The sequence below is a fragment of the Lissotriton helveticus genome, chromosome 2_1, assembly GCF_964261635.1.
Source record: "Lissotriton helveticus chromosome 2_1, aLisHel1.1, whole genome shotgun sequence".
Taxonomy (NCBI): Eukaryota; Metazoa; Chordata; class Amphibia; order Caudata; family Salamandridae; genus Lissotriton; species Lissotriton helveticus.
In genome coordinates this window covers 518,060,076-518,083,000 of record NC_136059.1, presented here as the reverse complement: position 1 = coordinate 518,083,000, position 22,925 = coordinate 518,060,076, and the positions used below count along the sequence as shown (strand labels likewise).

The window sequence follows — 22,925 nt, the reverse complement described above, 5'->3', positions numbered from 1 at the left end:
ACTAAAAGACGTATATCTATGACACTAACCACTGTGCCGCTCTCGCCCACGCTAACTGAGGATGCTAACGGTAGTTTGTTGTCTCTAAACGATACCCGGAATGATTCCATCAATGACGTCCCATGTGCCCAGATAGCGATAGAAGATGAACCCCTGAGGAAGGCAGTGGAAACTGTAAGAGCTAATAAAAGAAGCAGAAAAGGGGGGCGGAAAAACCCACAAACACAAAACTGGAAGAAATCCACAAGGAGTGAAAAACCAGGAGATGGGGGAGAAGATGCTTATACAACAGACACGAGAGGCCGTTGTATACCTCCGGGATGGGTGAATGAGATAATCTTAGATCTCCAAAAGCATTTAGAAACCTTTATCTTAAGCCAAATCAAACCACTGACCAGTAGACTGGATAAAATAGCGCATGAAATACTGAAGCAGGGTAAGACCAAGGAGGCACAAACTGTTAATCAACAAGGGAATGTTAACGTTGAAACCGCTCCTCTGCCCCAACTAACTCGCCAACCTAACAACAATTGTGTGAGTAATGAACAATGCAGCATCGTTGAGGTGCATGCCGAGCCAACGCATACAGTTAATAGGGGGCAGGAAGGCAGTATGAAACATCAGGGAACTAGGAAAAACACTGGAGACTCTGGACACCCGAATAGAGGACTATCTGTTAGCTCCAAACAGTTTGACCCACAATCGGGTATTGAGCAGTATGATAGACACCAAGCTCACTTGCCATATGTAAACCTACCACCAGAAGCTAGTCCTTTTGCAGTCATATTCACCGGGGTTCCTGAACTTAGAATAGGACAAAGAGAATCGCAGATGGAACTAAAAGGCAAGATTGTCAATTGGCTAAATACTCATAGACCATTGCAGGGGGGGGGGGAAGGGGGACATTTTAAATGTAAGAAGGGTAAGCTGGGTAGGAAGGAGGAGAAAAGATAGAGAAGGGAATTGCATTATCGCAAACTTCAAAAACCCAAACTTAGTGCAATATATTCTAGACAATCAAAATAGAAACTCCACAAGTACAATTAGGACAATGCCTTTAGGCTACTTTTACCCTAGAATATTTGATACATACCCCCCAAACCCCAAACAGGGTACCAGAGGCAGAATAGTGGATGACCATTGGGTTAGGCACAATGATTTCACGACCCAGTACTACCCACATCAGCTACACCCTCAGTGGACCAATAGATTTAGCCCCTTACTGACCTTAGACAACAATGAATGACTAGCATTACTATCTAAAACTGAACTGGTTGAGAGGAGCAGGGCCCCGAATAAGGATCTGGCACCGAGTGAGCATAGCAATGGACAAGGAATGCTAGCTACAGAACCTTCCAATGATAGGGTGAGAGATTGCACCCCAACCATTGAAGTAGATTGCTCCCTTACTAGGGAGATACATTGTTCCCCACCTATGGATAGAGGAAAAAATGGGGAAAGGAACAGTCAAGTGACCAAGCGTAGGCCACTGCCCCAGGTCCCCATTGAAGAAGAAGAGAAGGAGGGAAAGTTAAACATCATATCCTGGAACGTAGCAGGGCTAGCCGCTAAGTTTGAAAATCCAGAATGGAGGAAGGAACTTGAAGGCTACCAGATACTTGCCTTTCAAGAGACATGGGCATTGAACCCGGCATTGCACCAGCTAGAGGGTTTTAAGTGCTTTGCTGTTCCAGCACAGGAAAGCAGAGCAGGGAGAGCGAAAGGAGGTTTATCTATCTATGTTCACCTAACCATAGAAGGGAAATGGGCAGAGCCCTTATGGGCGTCACATACCCTGCAGTTAGTAACACTCCAAAGTAGAGGACTGAAATTGGAACTTTTTAACATCTATAATCCAGGGTCCTCACAAGGGGAGAATGCTGCTATATCAGAGCTAAACAATAGACTAAGCGAAAAGGTTGACCAGAGAAAAGAGGGGGGAGTCCAATAATACTTTTGTTGGGTGATTTTAACTCTCACCTCTGCCCTAACCTTCCCACTATACTACCAGACTGGGATGCTTGCCCGTTACAAAAGGGGCCGCACTTTGAGCACACCCAGGAAGGTACAGGCCTATCTACAATAATAGAGACGCATGCATTAGTCCACACTATTGATATGACAGGACAGGAGAAGGGGGGTACGCTTGTCCCTACATTTAAGGGGAGAGGGTGTTCATCAATAATTGATTATATATTCATATCAGCTTTTGCGACACCCCGTATAACAAAGGTTATCACAAAGTGGAGCCCCTTTAGCGATCACAACCCACTAGTGTTAGAACTAAGGTACAAGGGTTGCAGGAGAAAGATTAAAAAAATGGAGGGTAGACTGCAGCCGGTAGACCAGGGGAGGCGCCTAAAATGGACAAAAATAAACCCTCAGGAATTTTACAAAGCCTGAGTCCAAAAAGGGGAGAAATATTTAGATCAATGCCTGAACCCCCAAATAGAAGCCACAGAGGTAGTAGCAGCGTTTGAAGCCCTAACAAAATTAGCAGATAAACTACTGGAAGTGAAAGATTCTGCTAAGCCAAAAATGAACCACCCACGTTGGTTTGACACCACCTGTTCTAAGGCATTGAGGAATCTAAAAAAAAGCCCTCAAATCTAAACCAAGGGACACGGTACTAGTAGCCAACTGTAGGCAAATTTACAAGTCTTGTGTTAGGGCAAGGAAAGCAGCACTGCAGGCACAAGTCTGGGCAGATTTAAGAGAGGCAGGTGAAAACAGGTATTATTCGGAATTCTGGAGAATTGTGAATAGACCTTGTTTCCACGACAATACAGCACCAGCCATCACGTCTACAATCCTCCCAGACGATTGGGTTACGCACTTTGAGGGCTTGTATAACAACACTAACATGGGTATGCAGGAGGGAGAATGGGAGGGAGGCAGGAGCGCAGAAGTAACCCTTACAGTGGAAGAGTTAAAAACGGCGATCCAAGGTCTTACCCCCAATAAAGCACCAGGACCCGATGGTACACCCCCAGACCTTTACAGAAGTAATATAGATCTCTGGGTACCAATTTTAACAATGGTCCTTAATGCAGCCATCAGGTCAGGCCTACCACGGTCTTGGTCCACCGCTCTGATTGTGCCCATTTTCAAGAAAGGGAGCAGAGAAGATCCTAAATGTTACAGACCGATTTCTTTAATTGATGTCTCTGCGAAAATATTAGGGCGCGTGATTTTAAATCGACTAATGGACTGGACGGAGGAATATCGCACCATAGCGGAGACACAGTACGGCTTCAGAATGGGCAGATCTACTAGTGATCAGTGTTTGAATCTGTATCTCTTAACAGCCAAATACACGAAAGCTAGCAGTGGCACGATATATATGGGATTTATGGATTTGGCTGCTGCTTTGACAATGTCAACAGAAATAAATTATGGGCTATGATGTATAATATGGGAATGGAGGTGGAGCTCATAAACATCTTAAAGGAGCTCCATTGGAACACCTCGGCTAGGGTGCGTTACAGCTCCGAGGGGGGGCGAACTGAACCATTCCCCTGCTCAAAGGGCGTAAGGCAAGGATGTATCCTTGCGCCTTTTCTTTTCTCATTATATATCAATGACCTGGAAAGCAACCTCACTTCCCTTGCCCTGGACTGCCCGAGAGTAGGAACGCGCCAGATCCCAGTACTGTTATATGCAGACGACGCGGTCCTCCTGGCCCGTACACCGACTAGCCTACAACATCTGGTGAACAGGTTTGTGAAGTTTATGGCCGACTTGGATTTGTCTGTAAATCTAAAAAAATCATTTGTTATGATGGCCGGCAAGAAACCAACTAAGAAGCCTATGTTTAAAATTGGGACATACAAGCTGGAAATAGTGAATACCTTTCCCTATCTGGGCCTCTTGTTGGATGGCGATATGCATTTTAAACCCCTATTGGAGGAACATTGTTCTAAACTGGTGTCTTCAAATGGAGCCATCCTAAGTTTTGCGCACAGACTGGGTCGGTGGTGCCCTGAACAAATAATGACCCTGTACAGATCAGTTACAATGCCAAAGGCACTATATGGTGCAGAGGTGTGGGGATTCAGGGATGCGAAAAAACTGCAAATCGAAGAAGATAAGTTTCTTAGGAGAATTCTTAAAGCCCCCCCTCCACTGCCGCTGATATCGCCCATTCAGAACTGGGGATCCAATACATTTCGGATCAAGTGATCATTAAGCCAATCACGGCCTGGATCAGAATATGGACTAACCCAGAGGCTGAATTAACAAGGGAAATTGTCAAAGACTGTCTGCAAAGGGACAATACGATGCAAATCCCCTGGCTAAAATACGTCAAAAATACTCTGATAGATATTGACCAGTCACACTTGTTTTATGACGTGTCGCAAATTACGATTAATTGTAAATTTACCATAAAGAATCTGCTTCTACAAAAGTCTGAAATATCTAGAGCTAATGCGGCAAAGGCCAAAACGACAGTAATGGCATATGGTCTAGTAGCCAATGGGGTAGGCATGGAACCTTATTTGTTCTTGATGCATAACCAACATGCGAGATTTTTATTGTTTCGTTTTAGGCTCAATCTTTTACCTAACATTTTAGCCTATCCTTCTGGTTTTACCATAACGATTGAGCAGAAGGGTGCCTGCGGCTGCGACAATAGGTCTCCGCAGGACACCCTTCATTTTGTACTTTTATGTTCATTTTATCAATTGCCTAGGCGCCGATTTTTGGTCAATATCCTGAGAAAACAGAAAATACGTCACGCGAAAGCTGCCCTGCTATTCCTACAGAAAGCAAGTGATATGTACACCTTGTGTGCCAGCTCAAGTTTTTTAAAAGTAGCGGTTAGACTGAGAAACACAAGAAATTGATCTAACTGTGAATTTAAACTAATGCTCACCTCTACTGCTGAGTTACATGTCCTGCTGCTGGGGGTTAATTTTATCTAATATCATCTAACTGTTTTTAAAACATTATTGTAAAGTTCAGAAATGTAGTTTAATGATGTTTTAGGCGTATTTTTAAAATGTATTGATACTATGTATTTTTATGATGATTTTTAATTGTCGAAATAAAAACTAACTGAACTGAACTGAACTGAATAACAAGGAGACAAATGTTGATGTGCAGATCAATTACAGCAAATCCTTCTTTCTTTTCTTTGTAAAAGCATTTGATATTATCTTAGCACCATTGGACTCTGCCAAGGGTGCAAGGTGGGGCATGTATAAATTAAAAAGAGTCGGGCTAAGGATAGAGCCCTGAGGGACTCCTATTTTCGTGCTGGGCAAGGGGGATGAAAAAGGGGGCATCCATATTTCCTGGTTTCTGTCCTTCAGGAAAGAAGTTATCTATGCTAGTGCTGCCCCATCAATACCTATGTTCCTTAATCTATCAAGAAGTCTCTCATGTGGGACCGTGTCAAACGCCACCGACAGATCAAGTAGTATGAGGACAGCTCTACCCCCCAGGTTAAGCTTTTCCTTTAAATGCTCGGTCACTTCCAACAGAGCAGTCTCCATGCTGTAATTGGCCCTAAAGCCAGATTGAGTCATGTGCAGCAGATTGTGACTTTCTGCGTGATCAGTGATCACTCTGTTGACATGTTTCTCTAGTACCTTAGAGAGAGCCGGGAGGAGGGAGATAGGCCTATAGTTCGCAGGATCATTCGGGTCAGCGGTCGGCTTTTTAAGGAGCGGTAGAATCTTTGCCTGCTTCCAAATGGACGGACTGTGCCGGTGGAAAGGGATGAATTTAGCACCTTAGTCACTAGGGGGTTTATAGTGGGGGCTAAAGATGCTAATAATTTTGCTGGGCATGCATCCATCGGAAAGCCAGACTTAAGGTCCTTGAGGTATGTAAGCGATTTGTCCAGTTGTATAGCCGGGAGTTGTAATAATGCTGGGGGTTGTAGGGATCCATACTCTTTCGACCCAAGTCTGATGTAGGTCCGGGTCCACCCCGTATCCCTAGAGAAAGACTGTTGGAGCGTGACAATCTTGTCACAGACTCACATGTTCACAGCTCAAATTATTGAATGTTTCCCTATAACATGCCCATGCCAACCCTCCTGATTCAGGCGGGAGACTACCGATTTAAAGGCTAGTCTCCCGCCTCCCGATTCATGCATGCAACAACCCAATTCCTCAGCAGACTTCAGATGGCAGGGGCAGGTGTGGTGTGACTTGGATCATGCACTTCCAGTGACCTGCTCATGCAAGCAAGTGTACAACATTTTTATAACGTTCTCTCTGACTGCCATAGTGATTCCTCTGTGTTCCTGACAGGTATGGAAAAAACGTATATTTGAATTTCTGATATCTGATCCTGCAGCAGCACATTGCAAGTCCCATAAATGCCAATAAACTCGACGCAGGCCGCAATAGAAGTCATGGAAGTAATACATTCTCCGGATTATTTTTTTTAAATCTCCCACTTTCCTTTTCCAAAATGTTGGCATGTTTGCTACACTAATTCACCACTAATCCTTTTTATGTTCCAGAGTAGCGTGTAACTCCCCACAAAGCGCCTCGACCCCTAATCTAGGGTAGTAAGCGCTACAGCAATGCAATTACAATCATCAGTGCTCATGTCTCCATCCTCATTAAATTTCTCAAGCAGTTGCTGTTGGGCCCAGATCATTAACTCCTCCGCTGCCGGTGGTGCCTCCCCATCGGTGGAATGGAAGCATTTTTATAAACTGTTGTTTGGAAAAAAGGTGGATCTTGCGATCCGTGATTAGACTGTGTAAACCTGTTCAAAGGTGGCCTCGTCAGGAAGTCGCGTTGTCCTTCCTCTGTGTCGCTGGCAGTGTGGGGCCAGCCCCTCTAGAGCAGCAGCAGCGCAGAGCGAACAGCTGCAGAGGGCGCCTCCCCACCCTGGACATGCTGCGATGCTGCTGGACTGCATCAGTCTCCCTGCGCGAGCCTCTGTGCCAGGTAAGGAAGCTGCCGGCCTTGTTGCATGCAGAGGCGGCTCCTCCGTTACCGACATTATTATTAAACGAAAATAACAGTCGTCCGACCTCCATAAAAAAATAAATGAACGCCATAAGTCTACTACGGCACTAGAATAAGGAAGGGTTAATAAAACCCTTAGCAGGGAGCTTTAAAGACCAAGAGCAGAAGATGCAGAGGGGAGACAGACTGGGGAGGGAGGGACAGGCTGATTTTGATGAGTGGCTGTCGAGAAGGGATGCAGTGTGAGGGCTCATGAGAGCCCAGGGGAAGAGGTAGGTGGTGATATTCTGATGAAGAAGACGCTGGTCAGAGCACGAGCAAACTAGTAAGAGCGTGGACTGGACGCGTGGCTATTGAGAGGGAGGGATAGAGCTGGCGAGAGTTTGTCAGGATACTGATGAGTAAGAGGCGATGGATGACAAGCTGGAGCTGCAGCTGAGGGGCTGGTGCGATGAGCTGGGCACCGTTCAGCGCGTGAGATGATGAAACGAGTGTCAAGGAAGCAGCTGCTGGTACCGAAGGAGATTATGTAAGGCTGATGAAAAATGCATAATGTAGTTGATTCTTATGATTGTTATGTGTGTAAGGGTGCTGAGGAGAACACATGGGATGCTAGTGTATGTGGTACTGATGAAAGACTTGAGTTAAGTGCTGGACACATAATATGCGATGGGCTGATGAGAGGCTAAAGAGTGATACTAATTTTGCTCGTTAGTGGAATGATGGGGCGCTCGTGAGGGGATGTTAATGAGCGGCTGCAGCGGCTAAGGTCGAGGTGCTCCTGAGAGCCTGGTAAGAGGTGTTGGTGATGAGAGAGTAGTGAGCCAGGTACTTGCAAGATGCTACTAAGTGATGTGCTTCATAGAGGCGAGAAGGTGGTGTTGATGCTGGCGAGCTAGATCTTGATGAGTTGCAGAAACGATGCTGGCTGTGAAGGGCTTGTCAGAGACTAGCGAGGAATTGGAATTTGGTCTAGAAAATTGAGTAATGTGCCCATGAGAGTCTCACGGGGAAGGCGCTGATAAAAACCTGTTTAAAGATAGTGACGAGGAAAGGCTGCTCAGGGAGAGATGCTGTTGAGGAAAGCAGGGCCTACATAGAGTTGTTGGGCGAAATCCCACAGGTGTAGATAGCTCAGTCTCCTAGTTTCTAAACTAAGTCAGTCATTTACTGCTTCATGCTTACACGGACGTTTTGTAAAAAAGCACATTTAAACAATGAATTAAAGATGTGCTGGAAAACCACACCAAAGTTGTCATTCATAAGGCTGGGAAACCTCCGGAGGACTGTTCCTCCAACCACCCGATTTTGCTGATCAACACAAAGTTCAAAACTTACACCAAAATACTTTAGTGTCGGTGATTACGACACAGGTTCACCCGAACAAATGCAGCTTTATGCCGCATCGTTGCACGCGCCACCACATACTCTAAGGCCCCACAGCGCTTCTGTTACTGGACTGCGAAATAGCCTTTGACTCCATTGACTGGTCCTTTCAGGTACTTACCAGGATAGGCTTTTGGCCAGGCTTCCTTTCCTTTGTCTAAGTTCTGTATGTCAAACCTCGAGAGCAGGTAAGAGTCAACGGTGTTCTCTCCCCTACACCGTCACAGCAAGCGGTGATGAAAGTGGGCCTGGGTCTAGTTCTGGGCTGGGGGCGGGGTGAGGGTTGTTTTGTGGTATTTTAGTAGGCTGGGAGGGTCGGGTAGTTTTATGGGCTGGGGGATCAGGTTTGTTTCGTTGACGGTGGTGAGTCGGGGTTATTTTGTGGGCTGGAGGGTGTGGTGGGGGTTGTTTTGTGGACTGGGGGTAGGTTGGGATAGCTTTCTGTGTTGGGGGTAGGGGTTGGTTTGTGGGCTGAGGGGTGAGTTGGGGTTGTTTTGTGGGCTGGGGTGGGTCGGGTAGTTTTGTGGGCTTCCTGCTTCCGTCTGCAGCAGCTAGACCACGCTTTGCCTTAACCACACAAATGCGTGATTAAGGCAAGTGTGGTTTAGCTTGCGTAGTCGGAACACTCGTGGTTTAGACTGCGGTGTTCCGACGGTTTCCCAACCTTAAACTTGTGGGTACACTGTATAAGAAACTTTCTAACATGGTTTACCAAATGATTCATCTGTGAAACTCTGTTGCTGAGAAATAGTTAGCACAACTTACTTGTTTTTCAATCTTTTTATTTAGGTTAAGCCAGCAGATTAGTAAAATGTCCTCAGTCAAGCATCTCGTGTATGCAGTCATCCAATTTCTGCGAGAGCAGAGTCGAGTGGACACCTACACTTCAGATGAACAGGAAAGCCTGGAAGGTAATCCACAAGCTAAAAATCTAGTAAATCAGATCTTTCTCTGCACAAAGAAAGAAGTAAATGGTTTTTTGAAGTGAGTGTGTTAATTTTACTTCAAGGAAGGCAGTATTTTATTTTCAGAAGGCTTGCACATATATGACAAATATACTTGCTTCTTTGAATTATTTTTGACAATCATAAATCTGCCTGCAGACAATACTCCCTTGATGGTGAAAGCCAGCTTCAGCATTAGATAGGTTATTTCTTAGGTCGTCCATTCAGTGCATAGGTCTTTGAAAGCAGGGGCGGCTCTAGGCTCATGGCGGCCCTGGGCATGGAGCGTAGATAGGGGGCCCCGGAAGAGGGGGTCCGGGCGGGACGGTGCCCCCCGGAGCTCAGGAAGGTGTTTGGAAGTGGAACAGAGCCGGAGGCCGCCAAATCCCTGCCAGGGGCCGCCACGCAAACATGTATCCATCCTCAGAGGATTATTATATTAATGATATATATTGGCGTGGTGGCCCCTGGGGTTTGGCAGCCCTGTGGAGGTGCACAGCTTGCACATGCCTAAGGCCGTCCCTGTTGAAAGTGAAGCCAAGGTTTAACTCCAGCAGGTTGAAGACACTGTGAAATACTGTATGTTTACTGTTTCAGAAAGGTTGATGTTCAGTGATTTAGTGACTATTTTCAAATGTCAGTATTTATGGTAACTTTGCACCTTTTGTCAGATAAAAGAAGGTTGAGCTGTTGGCGTGGGGGAATCTGCCATTTGTTTTGCAAGAAATGTTCGTAACCAGTGTAAAAGTGTGTTTGTTCCAGAAATTAGTAGCCACAAAATTGGTAGTCAGATGATTGGTTGAATTTGTGAGGTCCTAATTGGTTATCTTGTGCTCAAGGTGGAAGAGGAAGGAAGGGGAATAAGTTACACAATAATATAGACGTGTGTTAAATAGAAGCTCTTCTAATACAAATTATCTTAGATGACCATACTTTCAGTCGTTTACTTATACTACAGTAAGGTTCTCCAACAAATTTAGTTACATCATTGTTACTACTTACCATGGTTACTACTTGTAATATTAGCTCTAAATACTTCTTGATCATTCTTCACAAAGAAACATGTAGAACAGAACATTTATTAATCTATTTCTTTTTAAAGATGTTTTATCATGCACAGGCATCGCATTTTTGTTTCCTCAGAGCACTTTACAGAAAGAGAATATAGCTTTTTGATATAAGGGGAGGATGGAATACATTAAGACTGATAAGTGAAATCCTTCAACTGTGATCTCCTCTTGTGTAGTGGGTTCAGTTAAAGGCCAGGTTGACTAATTATTCTAACCATTTAGAGGAGTGTCCTGGAACAAATAAATTATGCAATTCTTGTTGCTAAAGAGTTGAAAACTATTGTAAGCAGGCATTCAGTTGTTATAACCGTGTACGTTTTCACAGCCATTTCCAGGAATCTGAAAACCACTGGAATTGGCTGAGTTTTTTGTTGATATTTCAGCCACATTTGATACTATCAACCATAGGATCCTCCTTCAAACACTCATCATGCACACTAGGATAGGTGAGTTCCTCCTGAGGTGCTTCTTTTGAGCCCTACAAGACTTAAAACCGCACCCCAGCTCCTGTCTGTTTTCAGGAGACATTTACACTCAGCATACTTAGTTGGAAAATAGCGGGTTTAGCTTCAAAAGTTACAGACATCAGTTGGATCACCCCAATCAAGAATGTTATCCTTTTCTAAGAAACATGGGCAACAACAGATGTGTTTTATGATGGCTATACTTGTTTTGCTATATATGCAATGCCTTCACCCTCAAGTGGGGCTATAGGTGATTTATGTAGCTGGTTAAACCTGCCATTAAATTGTCATGTTGTGATGCTTTCTACTAATCACCAGTATCTGCAGTTGTTTCATGTAACTTGGCCAGGCCAAGGGCCTTCTCCTTATTAACCAGTAATATCTGTAACAATAAATAATTTCTCTTCATGTTATCTTACTATTTTCTTGTAACTATTTAATAAGGTAAATACGGCCCTTAGAAATGCTAAGCCAGATGGTCCCACCAAACTTGCATTAATATTGGGGGTGGAGGGGGTGACTTTAATGCAAAACCTGGTACAAGTGTACTCAGAGTAACCACCTTTCTACTAGCAGTGAATGCACCAACCCGCACTGAAAACTGACCATGGTTGGGTCATTTTATATAAACTTCTCATCGAGAGGAATATAGTTAATGTTCATGAACCTTCCCACCTGGATGAGAAAATTAAGCCAACATACTGTAGCAGAGATTTCTTTTCTATAATTGATTATGTTTCACTAGAAGAGATTTAGGTATAAATTTAATTGAGCGCGCTAGACGTACAACCAACTTCAGTGATTTAGCCGGTCACTGTTCAGCTTACTACTAGCCATCTAGATAACCATGCTATAATTCCTCTGCTAGAAACATTAAAAGATAGGGTCTAAAACCCAAATGGCACCACGTTGATACCTGTGATCTATCGCATAATCTGATAAATGTTAGACCTGGTGATTTTTGTCTTTTTCTTTCTTTCACTGCCAGCTAGGATTCGGTGCTCACCACGTTTAATGTTATTACTTTGAGTGTTAACAATTTACTACTAAAACACTTGAAAGGGCAGCAAAATAATCCCAATAAATAGTTTGATTTATGGTGTTCGGTGACCAAATGCCGTTTTTGCTCTGCCTTGACGAGATCCACTTGTGTCAGAAATAAGGTGATCTTCTCTAGAGCACAGTGCAAAATCGCTATTAACAAGAGGAACCTGTCAATACGAGAAAACGCTTTGGATGAAGTAGAAAGCACCAGTGAATTAAAAGATTTTCCTTTGTTTCGGAAAGTGGTTATTGTCTTAATTAGCAAAGTTAACTTGATGAAACACGTCTGTTAATGTTTATAAATAAACTTTGCAAGCACCTTAAAACATTTGTAATTGTAATTTGCACTATTCCCATATCAGCTTTGTTCTTTTATCATCACTCTGATTTTCTGGCTCCTGTTTGGTCGGTGGGTGCCAGCTTGAAAACCTCTTTATGTGTTTCTCCCCCTCCTGGAGCACAGCCAAATTACTGCTTCCTTGTTTGTTAGTACCTTCCTCTACTCATGCGTCCTGGCCCAAACTATTTTTTTCTTCTAGTTGCAGCACTCTCTAAGAGAATGTGTTTCTAGGTAATCTTCCCCCTGGTCCCGCTCCGTGCTGTTGCTCTAACCCATTCCCTTCACATGGGAAACAAAATTGACAAAGCCAAATAGTCAATGTTTTTTAAATTTTTTATTATTAAACTATTTTATTAATAGTCAATGTTTTTGACGTTCTCAACTATGGCCCTTGAATTTTCTGCCAAGTGATTGGACTTTGTTCTGAATGTTTAAGCCCACATTGCCAATTCCATCGATACAGAATTATGCCAACCTTACATACTTAGGAAAATCCCATCTCCAGAAACACTTTTCTTGCTGCACTACCCAGAGTCCCTGCTAGAGCCTGAGAAGAACGACTCTTGGATGGTTCACGTGGTATCACTCAGCTGTTCTAATACCAGTCAGAAATTAATTGTAGCATTCTAGATGGCCAGTTGCTGCTGGGTTATGTATTGTCACCTATGGCAAGCCAAGAATCACTTTAAACGGAGATGCAGCTATTACATCTAAACTAATATTTTCATGATGGTTTGCAAAACAAAACAAATTGTGTGAATGGAAACCTACCGGACTTGAACACAAACTGGAACCATCTACTGCATTAACCTTATCAGGAATATTTTTCATTATTCAAAGGTATTTGTTGAGGTTGAGCAAACTTCATGTTCACATAGATTCCTGTAGCTTTTGAATCTAAAAGACATTAAACAGTCTTTTCATGCCCATCTGGAAGCGTCAGTCCCATTGCCATAATCATACGGCAACTGAAGTCTGCATGGCATTCAGTATACCTTAGGGAACCGGTTTAATTTCTTCACAGAATAAGGCTTCTTGTTTCATTGTCAGTGAATCTAGTGTTTTGTCTGCTGTTGTTTCTGCTGTTGTTTCTGTGTGATGTTATTTATGCTTATCCTTATATATTTTAGTTTACCCCAACAGTTCTTAACAAAATCAAGATAATGTGGACTAGGTAACATGTCTGAAAGCATTCACCTGGATTCCGAGTCCAGCAGGAGTGATGTGTTGTCAAACGCAGGAATTCCTTAGTTTTCTCTTAGAGGCAAAGGTTGGCACTTTGGTTTCCATAAATAGCTCAAGATTTGGGTTTTCCCTCGATTAAACTTGGGTTTATACCCAGAGCTATTTGCACAACTAAATTCAGCTTAATTGTGTTATGACTGGAATAAGTTCAGCTTAATTGCGTAAATGACTTGATTCACAAGTGCAGTTCAATTAGCAATTCACAATCATTGAATTTGCACCAGTAAATCGATTTACCCAAAGTTGATAATGTACGCAATAATATTTACTCCTGTAAACAGAAAGACTACTTCACTATCCAGATTGTGAATGGAAGAGGAGATGCCACACAATTGGTGGGGTTTTTGGGAAGGTAGTATTCCCTCCTGAAAAACATTTTCCCTGAAGGCAAAAGGAAAAAAAAGGTAGCACATGTAAATGCAATTTTAGTAAGAGTCTACACTTTGGGAGACCATGTTTAAAGGCTTACTCATGTGAGTGAGTGTTCCTGGAAAGCAGTGGCTTGGAGCGTCACAAGAGAGCTCCTGGAATTGTTTAAGAGTTAAAAAAAATTGCAAATCTTCACAGAAACAGAGTTATAATCTTGTTTTGTTAGATATACCCTATGTGGTCGATTATGTAATATTTGCTCTTCTGGTATTTGGTCACGTGAGCAAATTCCTTTTTTGTACTTCAGAATTCTTTAGTTTGTGTAGTTCTTTTTCTTCTTCGTTGTTACAGTCTGTCAGTGTTCCTCTTTTATGCAGATAGAGTATTGTCATGTAAGCAACCTGTGCACCAGACAGCAATTTTAGATAATGGATGAATAATTGAAGCTAGTGAATCAATACATAGTGCATTTGTAGTTATTTCTGAGTGATATCCTGCCTCTGGGGGCACAGCAGCAACATTTGACGTTGGCACTTTTCTCCTTTAATGATGTCAGAGCTACACAGCAGAGATTCATAACTCCTAAAACGCCAGTGATGCTTTAAGAGAAGCAACAAAGCTAGCCTCTGCATGTACAACAGTGTTTAATGATGGAATATCCCCACCAATTCAGCTTCCCACATAACCTTTGTCAAGGTGTCTAGTTTTAGTTTTTTGTCGCACTTGCAGTTCTCAGTCATTAGCCTGATTTGTTATGGCCAATATGATCCGTTGTTTGGGGTATGTTTTCTCTCTCATACCTAATGAAGGTTAGCACTCCCTGAAATTACCATCTTCTCCAAAAGATGTTTCCCAGCTTCTTACATAAACTCTGGATATTAAAAAGCGTCCCCCACCCCCTATATGGATGAATGGAAAGTTGATAACTGCGATAAGTATGATTGTTGAAATAACCAGTTACATCTTTAGTAAACTAAAATGCTGTATCACGTTGTTTAAGTAGTCCTAATACACCCCTCCATCCACGGAATATATACTTATATCTGGCTTTCCTTTTACAACACAACTATGATAGATGTAAGTGGATGTCTACATTTTGGAGTTGTCCTCGAGGGGAGCCTAGTTAAAGTAATGAATCTTCCAGGTCTTGTATTCAGGAACTCACGCTGCAAGCCCCAGATAAAGATAAATGTTTGGTTCTACCAGTCTTTAGTGTGTTATTGGCTTTTCACACTCTTGATCCTAGCATGTTAAACTTCATAGGCAATGGTTCTCATACGAGCTCTGCAATGGAGGCCATTTTGAGTTAAAATACCAATGACATATAAAATCCATATTGCAGCCTCCTATTGTCTATGGGTTTATCATTTTGTCTTCCAAAACTATGTTGAAAATGAAGAGCCCGTTTGGAACTATAATAGGTGCTTCTGAATTTTGGATCATTGTTAATATTTTGTTCGGCAGGGAGTTCACGGTACAAACCTTAAGGAATCACGTCTCTGCCCAGAACCTTGTCATCAGCTATGCTTGATTTATTGGTCTCTCTATTAAGATTAAGGCTGCTAGTTACTTCCATTGGGGAATATACTACTATTGCAATCACATTGCTTTGCTCAGTACACTGAATTACCTATTGTGTTAAAGCAATATACATGACTTCGTTCTGAAATTATTTTTACATTTATTTTATCTTATAGTTGCAATTCAGTGCCTGGAGACAGTATTCCAGATTACTTTAGACGACACTCACCTTGCAACACCACTAGCCCTGGAAGAAATGTTCACAAATAATATTTGCACGGTATGAATTTGATTATTTTCTTCATCAGTGAATATTGTATCCTTGTGCATGCAGGCATTTTACTTTGATATGTTTATTGGCCCAACAATAGAATGTCACCCAAAAAATCCCCATGGAAAAGTGATTGAGATGAAAAGCTCACATGCATTCGGAAAACAGGTTTGATAGAGGAACTTGCGGTCGGGTGCTGCAGTCTCGAAAAATACATTTGCAAGTGTAAGTTTTCCAGCAATTACATTTTTGTGTATGTTATTGAGAATTTCAGTGTTTCATGGCAGAGGGGGATTTAGCTGCGTAGAGAGAGAGGTTTTAGTCTAGGAGTCCTTATTGTTGATATGTTTTATTAATCTCCGTGGAAGAAAACATTCCTAAAATGGAGAGAATGAAAAAAAGCTTTAATTTGCATAACTAGCCCAATAAATGTGGTTCGTATTTCGTTACTGGGTTCTTACCTTAGCTCATCTCAAGGCAGCTTTGGCTGCTTTCCATACTTTTATTACCTCTCTTGTGGGTTGCAGCAGGTTTCCAATCTCAGTTCCATTAGGAAAGCAAATTAGAAATTATGTATCCTCGCCTTCCTGTCTGTCTACTTTAACTGCTAGGTTTTCCAGGACTTTAAAGGCCCAGTCATTAACCACCACCATTTGCAAGGCCCAATAATAGTACCAAATGTTGGGGAGTGCTATACCCTCCATATGGACTGTCATGGTCAATGTGCAAAATGCTATTCTGGGACTCCCTCCACCCCATAACAACACCCCCATCTCTTCCTGTAGTTCTCTAAAAATGGATAAGAAGATAGACCCAGGGTCTGGGTGTCATTATATATAAGAAATGCAGTAGCAGAATCATTTTATATACCACAGCTCTGCCTGCATTGGCAGTGGTAATGTCCTCCAGGGTCTTGCCTCCTCCTTAATTTAACTAAGGCTGGTTATATGTTTCATGTTAGGAATAAGTCTTTGATTCTCGTAAATTCAATTCCTAGTTACTGGAGGCCTCCCTCTCTGACCCTCTTGTCAGGTTGTGATTATCTCTTCATTTGCCAGTTCTAGGGCTGAAACATTAGGGATTTTTGCCACTTAATTTTCCAAAGTTACTCCGAATCTTACAAAAATCGTAGTAGGTATTGTTACATACAGTTATGTCATATGCAGGAGGGTATTATCCGCGTAAAGAGATGCTCTGTCGTTTTTGACAAACTGTTACAGAAATTCACCTATTCTTGAATTCCCCCAATAAAGCAGACAAGTGGCTCTACACCAAGGTCAAGGAGTAGGGGCAAAAGGGGCCAGCTCCGTCTAATACCAGTCTTCAATACATTTGATGTCCTACCATTCAACCTCACTTCCGCAACTGAGTCTGTATATAACAGTGTGAACCATGCCTGGAATTTCGGAATCGGTCGCCGCCTCGTTCCATCCCGGCTGGTGCCGTTTGTGTGGAGGGCGTTCTCGACCTTGGCCCGGCCCCTGTGGACGTAGAATTTCCGCCAGTGGCGGGACCGGTGCCTTTTTAGGCAGCACTACCTTCTCCCGTGCAGCGGACGCTCGCGGCGGACCGCCGGCGGGTCGCCAAAGGCGAGCCCGTCTGCGCCCGTTCGCGCCAGTTCGTCGCCAGTCGCCTGGACCCCTGGTTGACAGGCATTCGAATGGCCCCATACGCTCGAGAGGAGCTGATTGCTATTAGGAGCCAGGCAGACTGTATGGCACATCTGTGGCACCCCGGTTCCCCCTGCACACAATGTGACCACTGTGGCTTTAAGGCCTTAGAAGTCTGTCCTATGCCATCACCCACAGTCTCAGTAGCAAAGAACTCCACAAATTTAAGCATATTAAGCCTAAACTGTAGGTCCTTAGTGAAACACCACGAAGATGTCCACGAGCTTCTCATAGATTGCTCCCCCGACCTTCTCTTTCTGACAGAAACGTGGCTAACTGTTGACTCATCGGCCATTTCAGCCCTGGCTCTCCCTCCAGGCTATCTTATTTGTACTCAGAATAGACCCAAAGGAAGGGGGGTGGATTAGCGGTGATTTTTAAAACCAACTATTCCTGTACCCTTAACCCCACAACCATAGTTAGTTGTGAAAGCGTGATATTTAAAATAAGGGTCTCCGACATCTTTACCCTCACGGGGCGCCTGATATATCGCCCCCCTGGGCCAGCGAGTGCCTTCCAGGAGTCACTGGTATCGACTATCTCGACGTTAGCCTTACAATCAGCAAACTTTAGTGTATTGGGGCACCTCAATCTCCATCTTGAGCGCCGTGATTCACCCATTATACTAAAGTTTCTGGGCGACTTGGAGGCCTGCCAGCTGAATCAGCTGGTGAATGGGCCATCGCATCAGGCAGGTCACCTGTTAGACACGGTGTTCACAAACATCCAGGAAGTTACAATTACTACCCCTAGTCCCCTCAGTTGGACCGATCACTTCCCAGTCCTCATCTCGATCAAGATTCCAACCAGCTGTAGGGAAAAGCTCCCTCCCCTTCTGTGGAGGCGCCCCTGGAATAAATTGGATGATGTTTTGTTTGAAGCCAGACTGAAATCCTCCCGCCCATTTTGGCCTAGTAATATGGAGGAGGCTGATACAGCTTACAGGGAGTGGATAAATAAGTCACTGGATCACTTTATTCCTTTGAAACGGTCTAGGCCAAAGCGTGTGCAGTTCCATCCTTGGTACTCTGAGGCACTCGCAAAAAAAAAAAGCAATGTAAGCTATTGGAGCGCATCTGGAGGTGATCATATGACCATCTGGCCAAAACCAACTTCAGATCCGCTACTAAAGCTTATCATAAACTTATAAAGATGACTAAAGCCAGCTACTACACTGATTTGATCAATTCCAGCACCAACCGCTCCAAAACTATTTTTGCTTTGGTGAAGGACATGACCAAGGCTCCGGAGGGAACATGTAACCTGATAGTTCTTCGCACTGTGTGTCAGATACTATCATGTTTCTTTATTGATAAAGTTAAAGGGATTTACAACTCTCTACTCCCGGATGGACCTACTACGACCCACAGCCCCGCCATAGGCCTAACTGACCCCCCATACACACTTCAAATTCTCCCACCCATTGAGCAGACTGAGATGGAACTCCTGGCTTTAAAAGTAAAGTCTGGATCCCCGGAAGATCCCGTTAAACCTGAATTGTTTAGATCATTCCAGGATTCCATTATGCGGGAGGGGTGGGCGTTGATCAATAACTCATTTCAGTCAGCCTCCATCCCCAAATCCTGGAAACATGCTAAAGTAGTCCCCCTTTTAAAAAAACCCTCGTTGGAACCCACCAGACCAGATAGTTTTAGACCTATCTCTTTACTTCCGTACCTTGCTAAGGTGGCGCAAGCACATGTGAATTCCATCTTGACCACCTACCTGGAGTCCAATGGGATCCTGGACGAGTCTCAGAACGGATTCCGTGCTAAACACAGCACGGAGTCTGCTTTATTGGCCGTCACAGAACATTTAAGGGAGGCACAGGACCGGGGTGAGACCTGGATTCTGATTCTGCTGGATTAGAGTGCGGCCTTTGACACGGTCTCCCACAAGATTTTGCTTGAGAGACTGTGGGAGATCGGAGTCAGGGAGAGTGCCCTGGATTGGTTCATGTCATTTCTATCTGACCGTTCCTTTCAGGTGCACGCCCCGCCGTACTCGTCCAGCAGGCACCCTCTTGAAAGTGGGGTTCCGCAGGGGTCTGCGCTTAGCCCCACACTGTTTAACGTGTATGTCCGTCCCCTGGTCATGTTGGCTCGGGAATGTAAGATCAAATTAATATCGAATGCGGACGACACGCAATTTATTTTCACCTTTTCTAAAAACACTGTGGCGGACCAAACCAAATTTCAAGAGGATATCCTGGCCGTATCAAACTGGCTGTCTCAGAACTGTCTCCAGTTAAATTCATCTAAAACTGAGGTACTCCTAATAGGTAGTGACACACAGAAATGGGACAGGCACTACATTAGGACCACCTCCCATTCCTAAGGAGGTAGTCAAAAATTTGGGTGTGATGTTGGATAACTCTCTTGCTTTAGAGATCCATGCTAAAAGTGTGGCAGGCACCTGCTATGGTCGCCTACACTCCCTCAAACCCATTCTTGGCTTCTTTGAGCCTCCCACTCGTCAGATCATAGTTCAGGCTTTAGTCTTATCCCATCTAGACTACTGCAATGCTCTTACGCTTGGTCCCAACCTGACAGTGATAAATAGGCTACAAAGAGCACAGAATGCCGCCGCCCGCATTTTGTTTGCATTACCAAAAATCTGCCACACATCTCCGATCCTCTGACGCCTGCACTGGCTGCCGATCAAACAACGCATCCAATTTAAAACTCTCTGCTTAACCCATAAAATCCTGTACTGCACTGGCGCCCAAACCTTGCAGGGACTCTGTTCCCTCTAGCGTGCCCTCCGCTCAGCGGACCTCTCACTTGCCCGCACAATCAAGATCCGGAGGAGTAGAGCCGGCGGCCGTTCCTTCAGGTATCTGGCCCCGAAGCTCTGGAACTCGATCCCCCTAAGGGCACAGGCCACCACCAACCACATGCTGTTTCGAAAACAAATTAAAACCTGGTTGTTCTCTTCCATTTAACATATCCTCGCTAGCTGCGCCGTTTTGCCTCTGGCATGTTTGCAAGCGCTGGGATGCCCCGTTGCTGGGGTAGCCATGCGCTATATAAACTGGATTAACATAACATAACATAACTTCTGCACGTTTCAAGTCATCTGGGAAAATGCCGGATTTGAAGGAGGTGTTGATGGTGCATCGCAGTTCCGGGGCGATGGCGGCGGCTCTGTGGAAAAAGTGAGGAGGGCAGGGGTCCGTGAATGCTCCTAAGTGGATGCCTTTCATGTTTGATTCAGTGTCTTCTGTGGTGGCTGGGAACCAGGCGGAGATGATGGGTTGGCTGGAGTTGCTGGGGGAGTGCATGGTTTCATCGTTCGGTGTCATTTCATCCACGGTGTCGTAGAGAGTCTTGATTTTTAGATGAAAGTAGGTGCCAAGCTTGTTGCAGAGGTCCTGGGAGGGGGTGATGTCCGTGGCTTCGCTGGGGGGTTTATGGAATTCTTGGATATTACTGAAGAGTTCCTTCAAATTCCTGGAGTTGGCTTCTATATTGTTCTGGATGAAGGACTTTTTGGTTGATCTGATGAGTTAGTGGTGCTTTGTCATGGCGTTCCTGTATGTGGTGTGGTCTTCCGAAGATTTGCTGTTACTCCAATTCTTTTTGAGACATCTACAGGTCTGCGCAGTTGGTGATCCATCTGTGTAGTTCTTTGGCGCCGAGGTTGGCATCGTTCGAGGTGGGGAGGATCGCGGTTGAGGGTAGAGTAGAGGTGCTCCTAGGGGACCTTGCTCCAGTTCCTTTGTGGTGGGCGGGGTGTAGGTTTGGGGGCAGTGGGTTTGTTGACATGGAAGTGAACACAGTGGGTGTCGAGGAGGTCCCAGAACTCTATGGCATGTCTGTGCAGGGAGCGTACCTTAAGGAGGATGCACTTCAGGGCTTCAGTGGTGTTGGCGTCCGGCCTGGGGTCGGTGGCCGTGGAGGTGCGGAGGGTGGTGAAGGTTCAGTGGCAGTGGCGGCAGGAGAACTGGTCTTGGGTGGTGCTCGGTGTGGACAGCTGGCAGTTGAGTGCGAGGAGGGTAGCTGGGTCATAGCGGAGGGTGGTTGGAGATCCATAGTTCCTGGCACTGGCTGCGGTTGGGTCACGGACGGGCGCAGATGGGTTTGCCTTTAGCACGCCTTTGGTGTGCCAGGGGCGCGGCTGCCATTAAATAAGGAAGGGGGAGGGAAGCGCAGCTGGGAGGCGGCAGCGGGAACCGGCAGGGGGGAGGGGCTGCGGCGAAAACGGACACAACAATGGCAGAAGGTCAAGGAAAACAGTACCAAAATACAGAATACAAGAGACAGAAGGACAATATACAGGCACAATTGAAACAAGAGACAGGTCAGAAAACAGGCACAATACAGGAATTAAAAATACAGAATACAAGAAACAAAAGACAATTTACGGACAATTGAAACAAATACAGAATACAAGAGACAGAAGACAATTTACAGACAATTGAAACAAGAGACAAATCATAAAAAATGGGCACAACACAGGGCAGGCCTCGAACACCTACCAACCACAAGGTGCACGGGGTCAGCAGTGGAGGCACACAAGCAGAGCTGCTAGGGGAGAGGGCAGGTCTCTGACCAGGAGGTCAGCGGTCTTGCTCGCGCTCCCTCGCAGCAGCCGCCATTAAATAGGGAAGGGCGTGGGAAGCGCAGCTAGGAGGCAGGAGCGGGAACCGGCAGGGAGAAGGGGCCGCGGGGGCAGCAGCGGCAGTAAGGGGGGGCGAAAACGAGCACAACAACGGCGGAAGATCGAGGAGAACAGTACCAACATACAGAATACAAGAGACCGAAGGACAATATACAGGCACAATGGAAACAAGAGACAGGTTAGAAAACAGGCACAATACAGGAATTAACAAGCATTTACAATGCAACAGGTCTCGCAATGACATTATTTTGAGCTATTAACATTGTAAATGGCAAAGGCATTGTTATTTACAATACCAAAAGCAACACCTATTGCATTGCATAGCGCGTTGTCCGTGAAGATGGCGCAACGCTTATTAATGTAAACAAAATAAGGCATGGAGAAGACAATACGAGGAAGGTCTGGCAACACTGCACAACAGGTACACAGCTTCACCCTGCACCCCATGCTGCCCAGAATGACCCATCCGAGTGATTAAAGAGTTTTGGTTTTCTGGGAGTGGATTTTATATTAGGAGTGAGCTCATCAAGAAGAGAACAATTAATCCGATCACTGTATTTTAGAATATATTCAATACATGTTCATATAAAGTTTCAATTCATACTTTTATTTTCATATTATTGTCTTCATAACATGTCAATACATATAGTTGTGGTTGGCCCAAAGCATTTCGGGCGAAAGCCCTTCATCAGGGGACTTGTGATCTGAAAGCGTTCAAGTAAAGCACCATTTATGAAGACAATAATATGAAAATAAAAGTATGAATGAAACTTTATATGAACATGTATTGAATATATTCTAAAATACAGTGAAAGTAATTATTGAGTGCCTTTAGGAGACATTACTCCCACGGGTAATTTCATATAGACATAACAATCACTAATCTCCATTGTATCTACATTCTGAAACAACAACTTAGTAAACATTTTTAAAGAAGTATCATTATTACATCCATCATGAAGATACATAGCTTCAGCTACTTGTTCTAGTTCTGTTTTAGTACTTTTTGTATTGGTATCTATTCTCTCATTAGTGACTGTGTT

The 22,925-nt window shown here is 44.3% G+C and overlaps 1 protein-coding gene across 2 annotated transcripts in view; it reads left to right on the top strand.

Moving 5' to 3' along the window:
- The window catches only part of SGTB (small glutamine rich tetratricopeptide repeat co-chaperone beta), a 118,059-nt gene that overhangs the window by 381 nt on the left and 94,753 nt on the right, over nt 1-22,925 (top strand). Inside the window, exons 1-3 of one of the 2 annotated variants that reach the window (XM_078675164.1) lie at nt 6,779-6,914; nt 9,111-9,232; nt 15,495-15,598. In XM_078675164.1, coding sequence (XP_078531290.1) covers nt 9,133-9,232; nt 15,495-15,598 — 204 coding nt within the window. In that variant the 5' untranslated portion in view covers nt 6,779-6,914; nt 9,111-9,132. Of the gene's footprint in view, nt 1-6,778; nt 6,915-9,110; nt 9,233-15,494; nt 15,599-22,925 lie in introns of those variants that run through there. The other variant, XM_078675163.1, reaches the window with a different exon arrangement.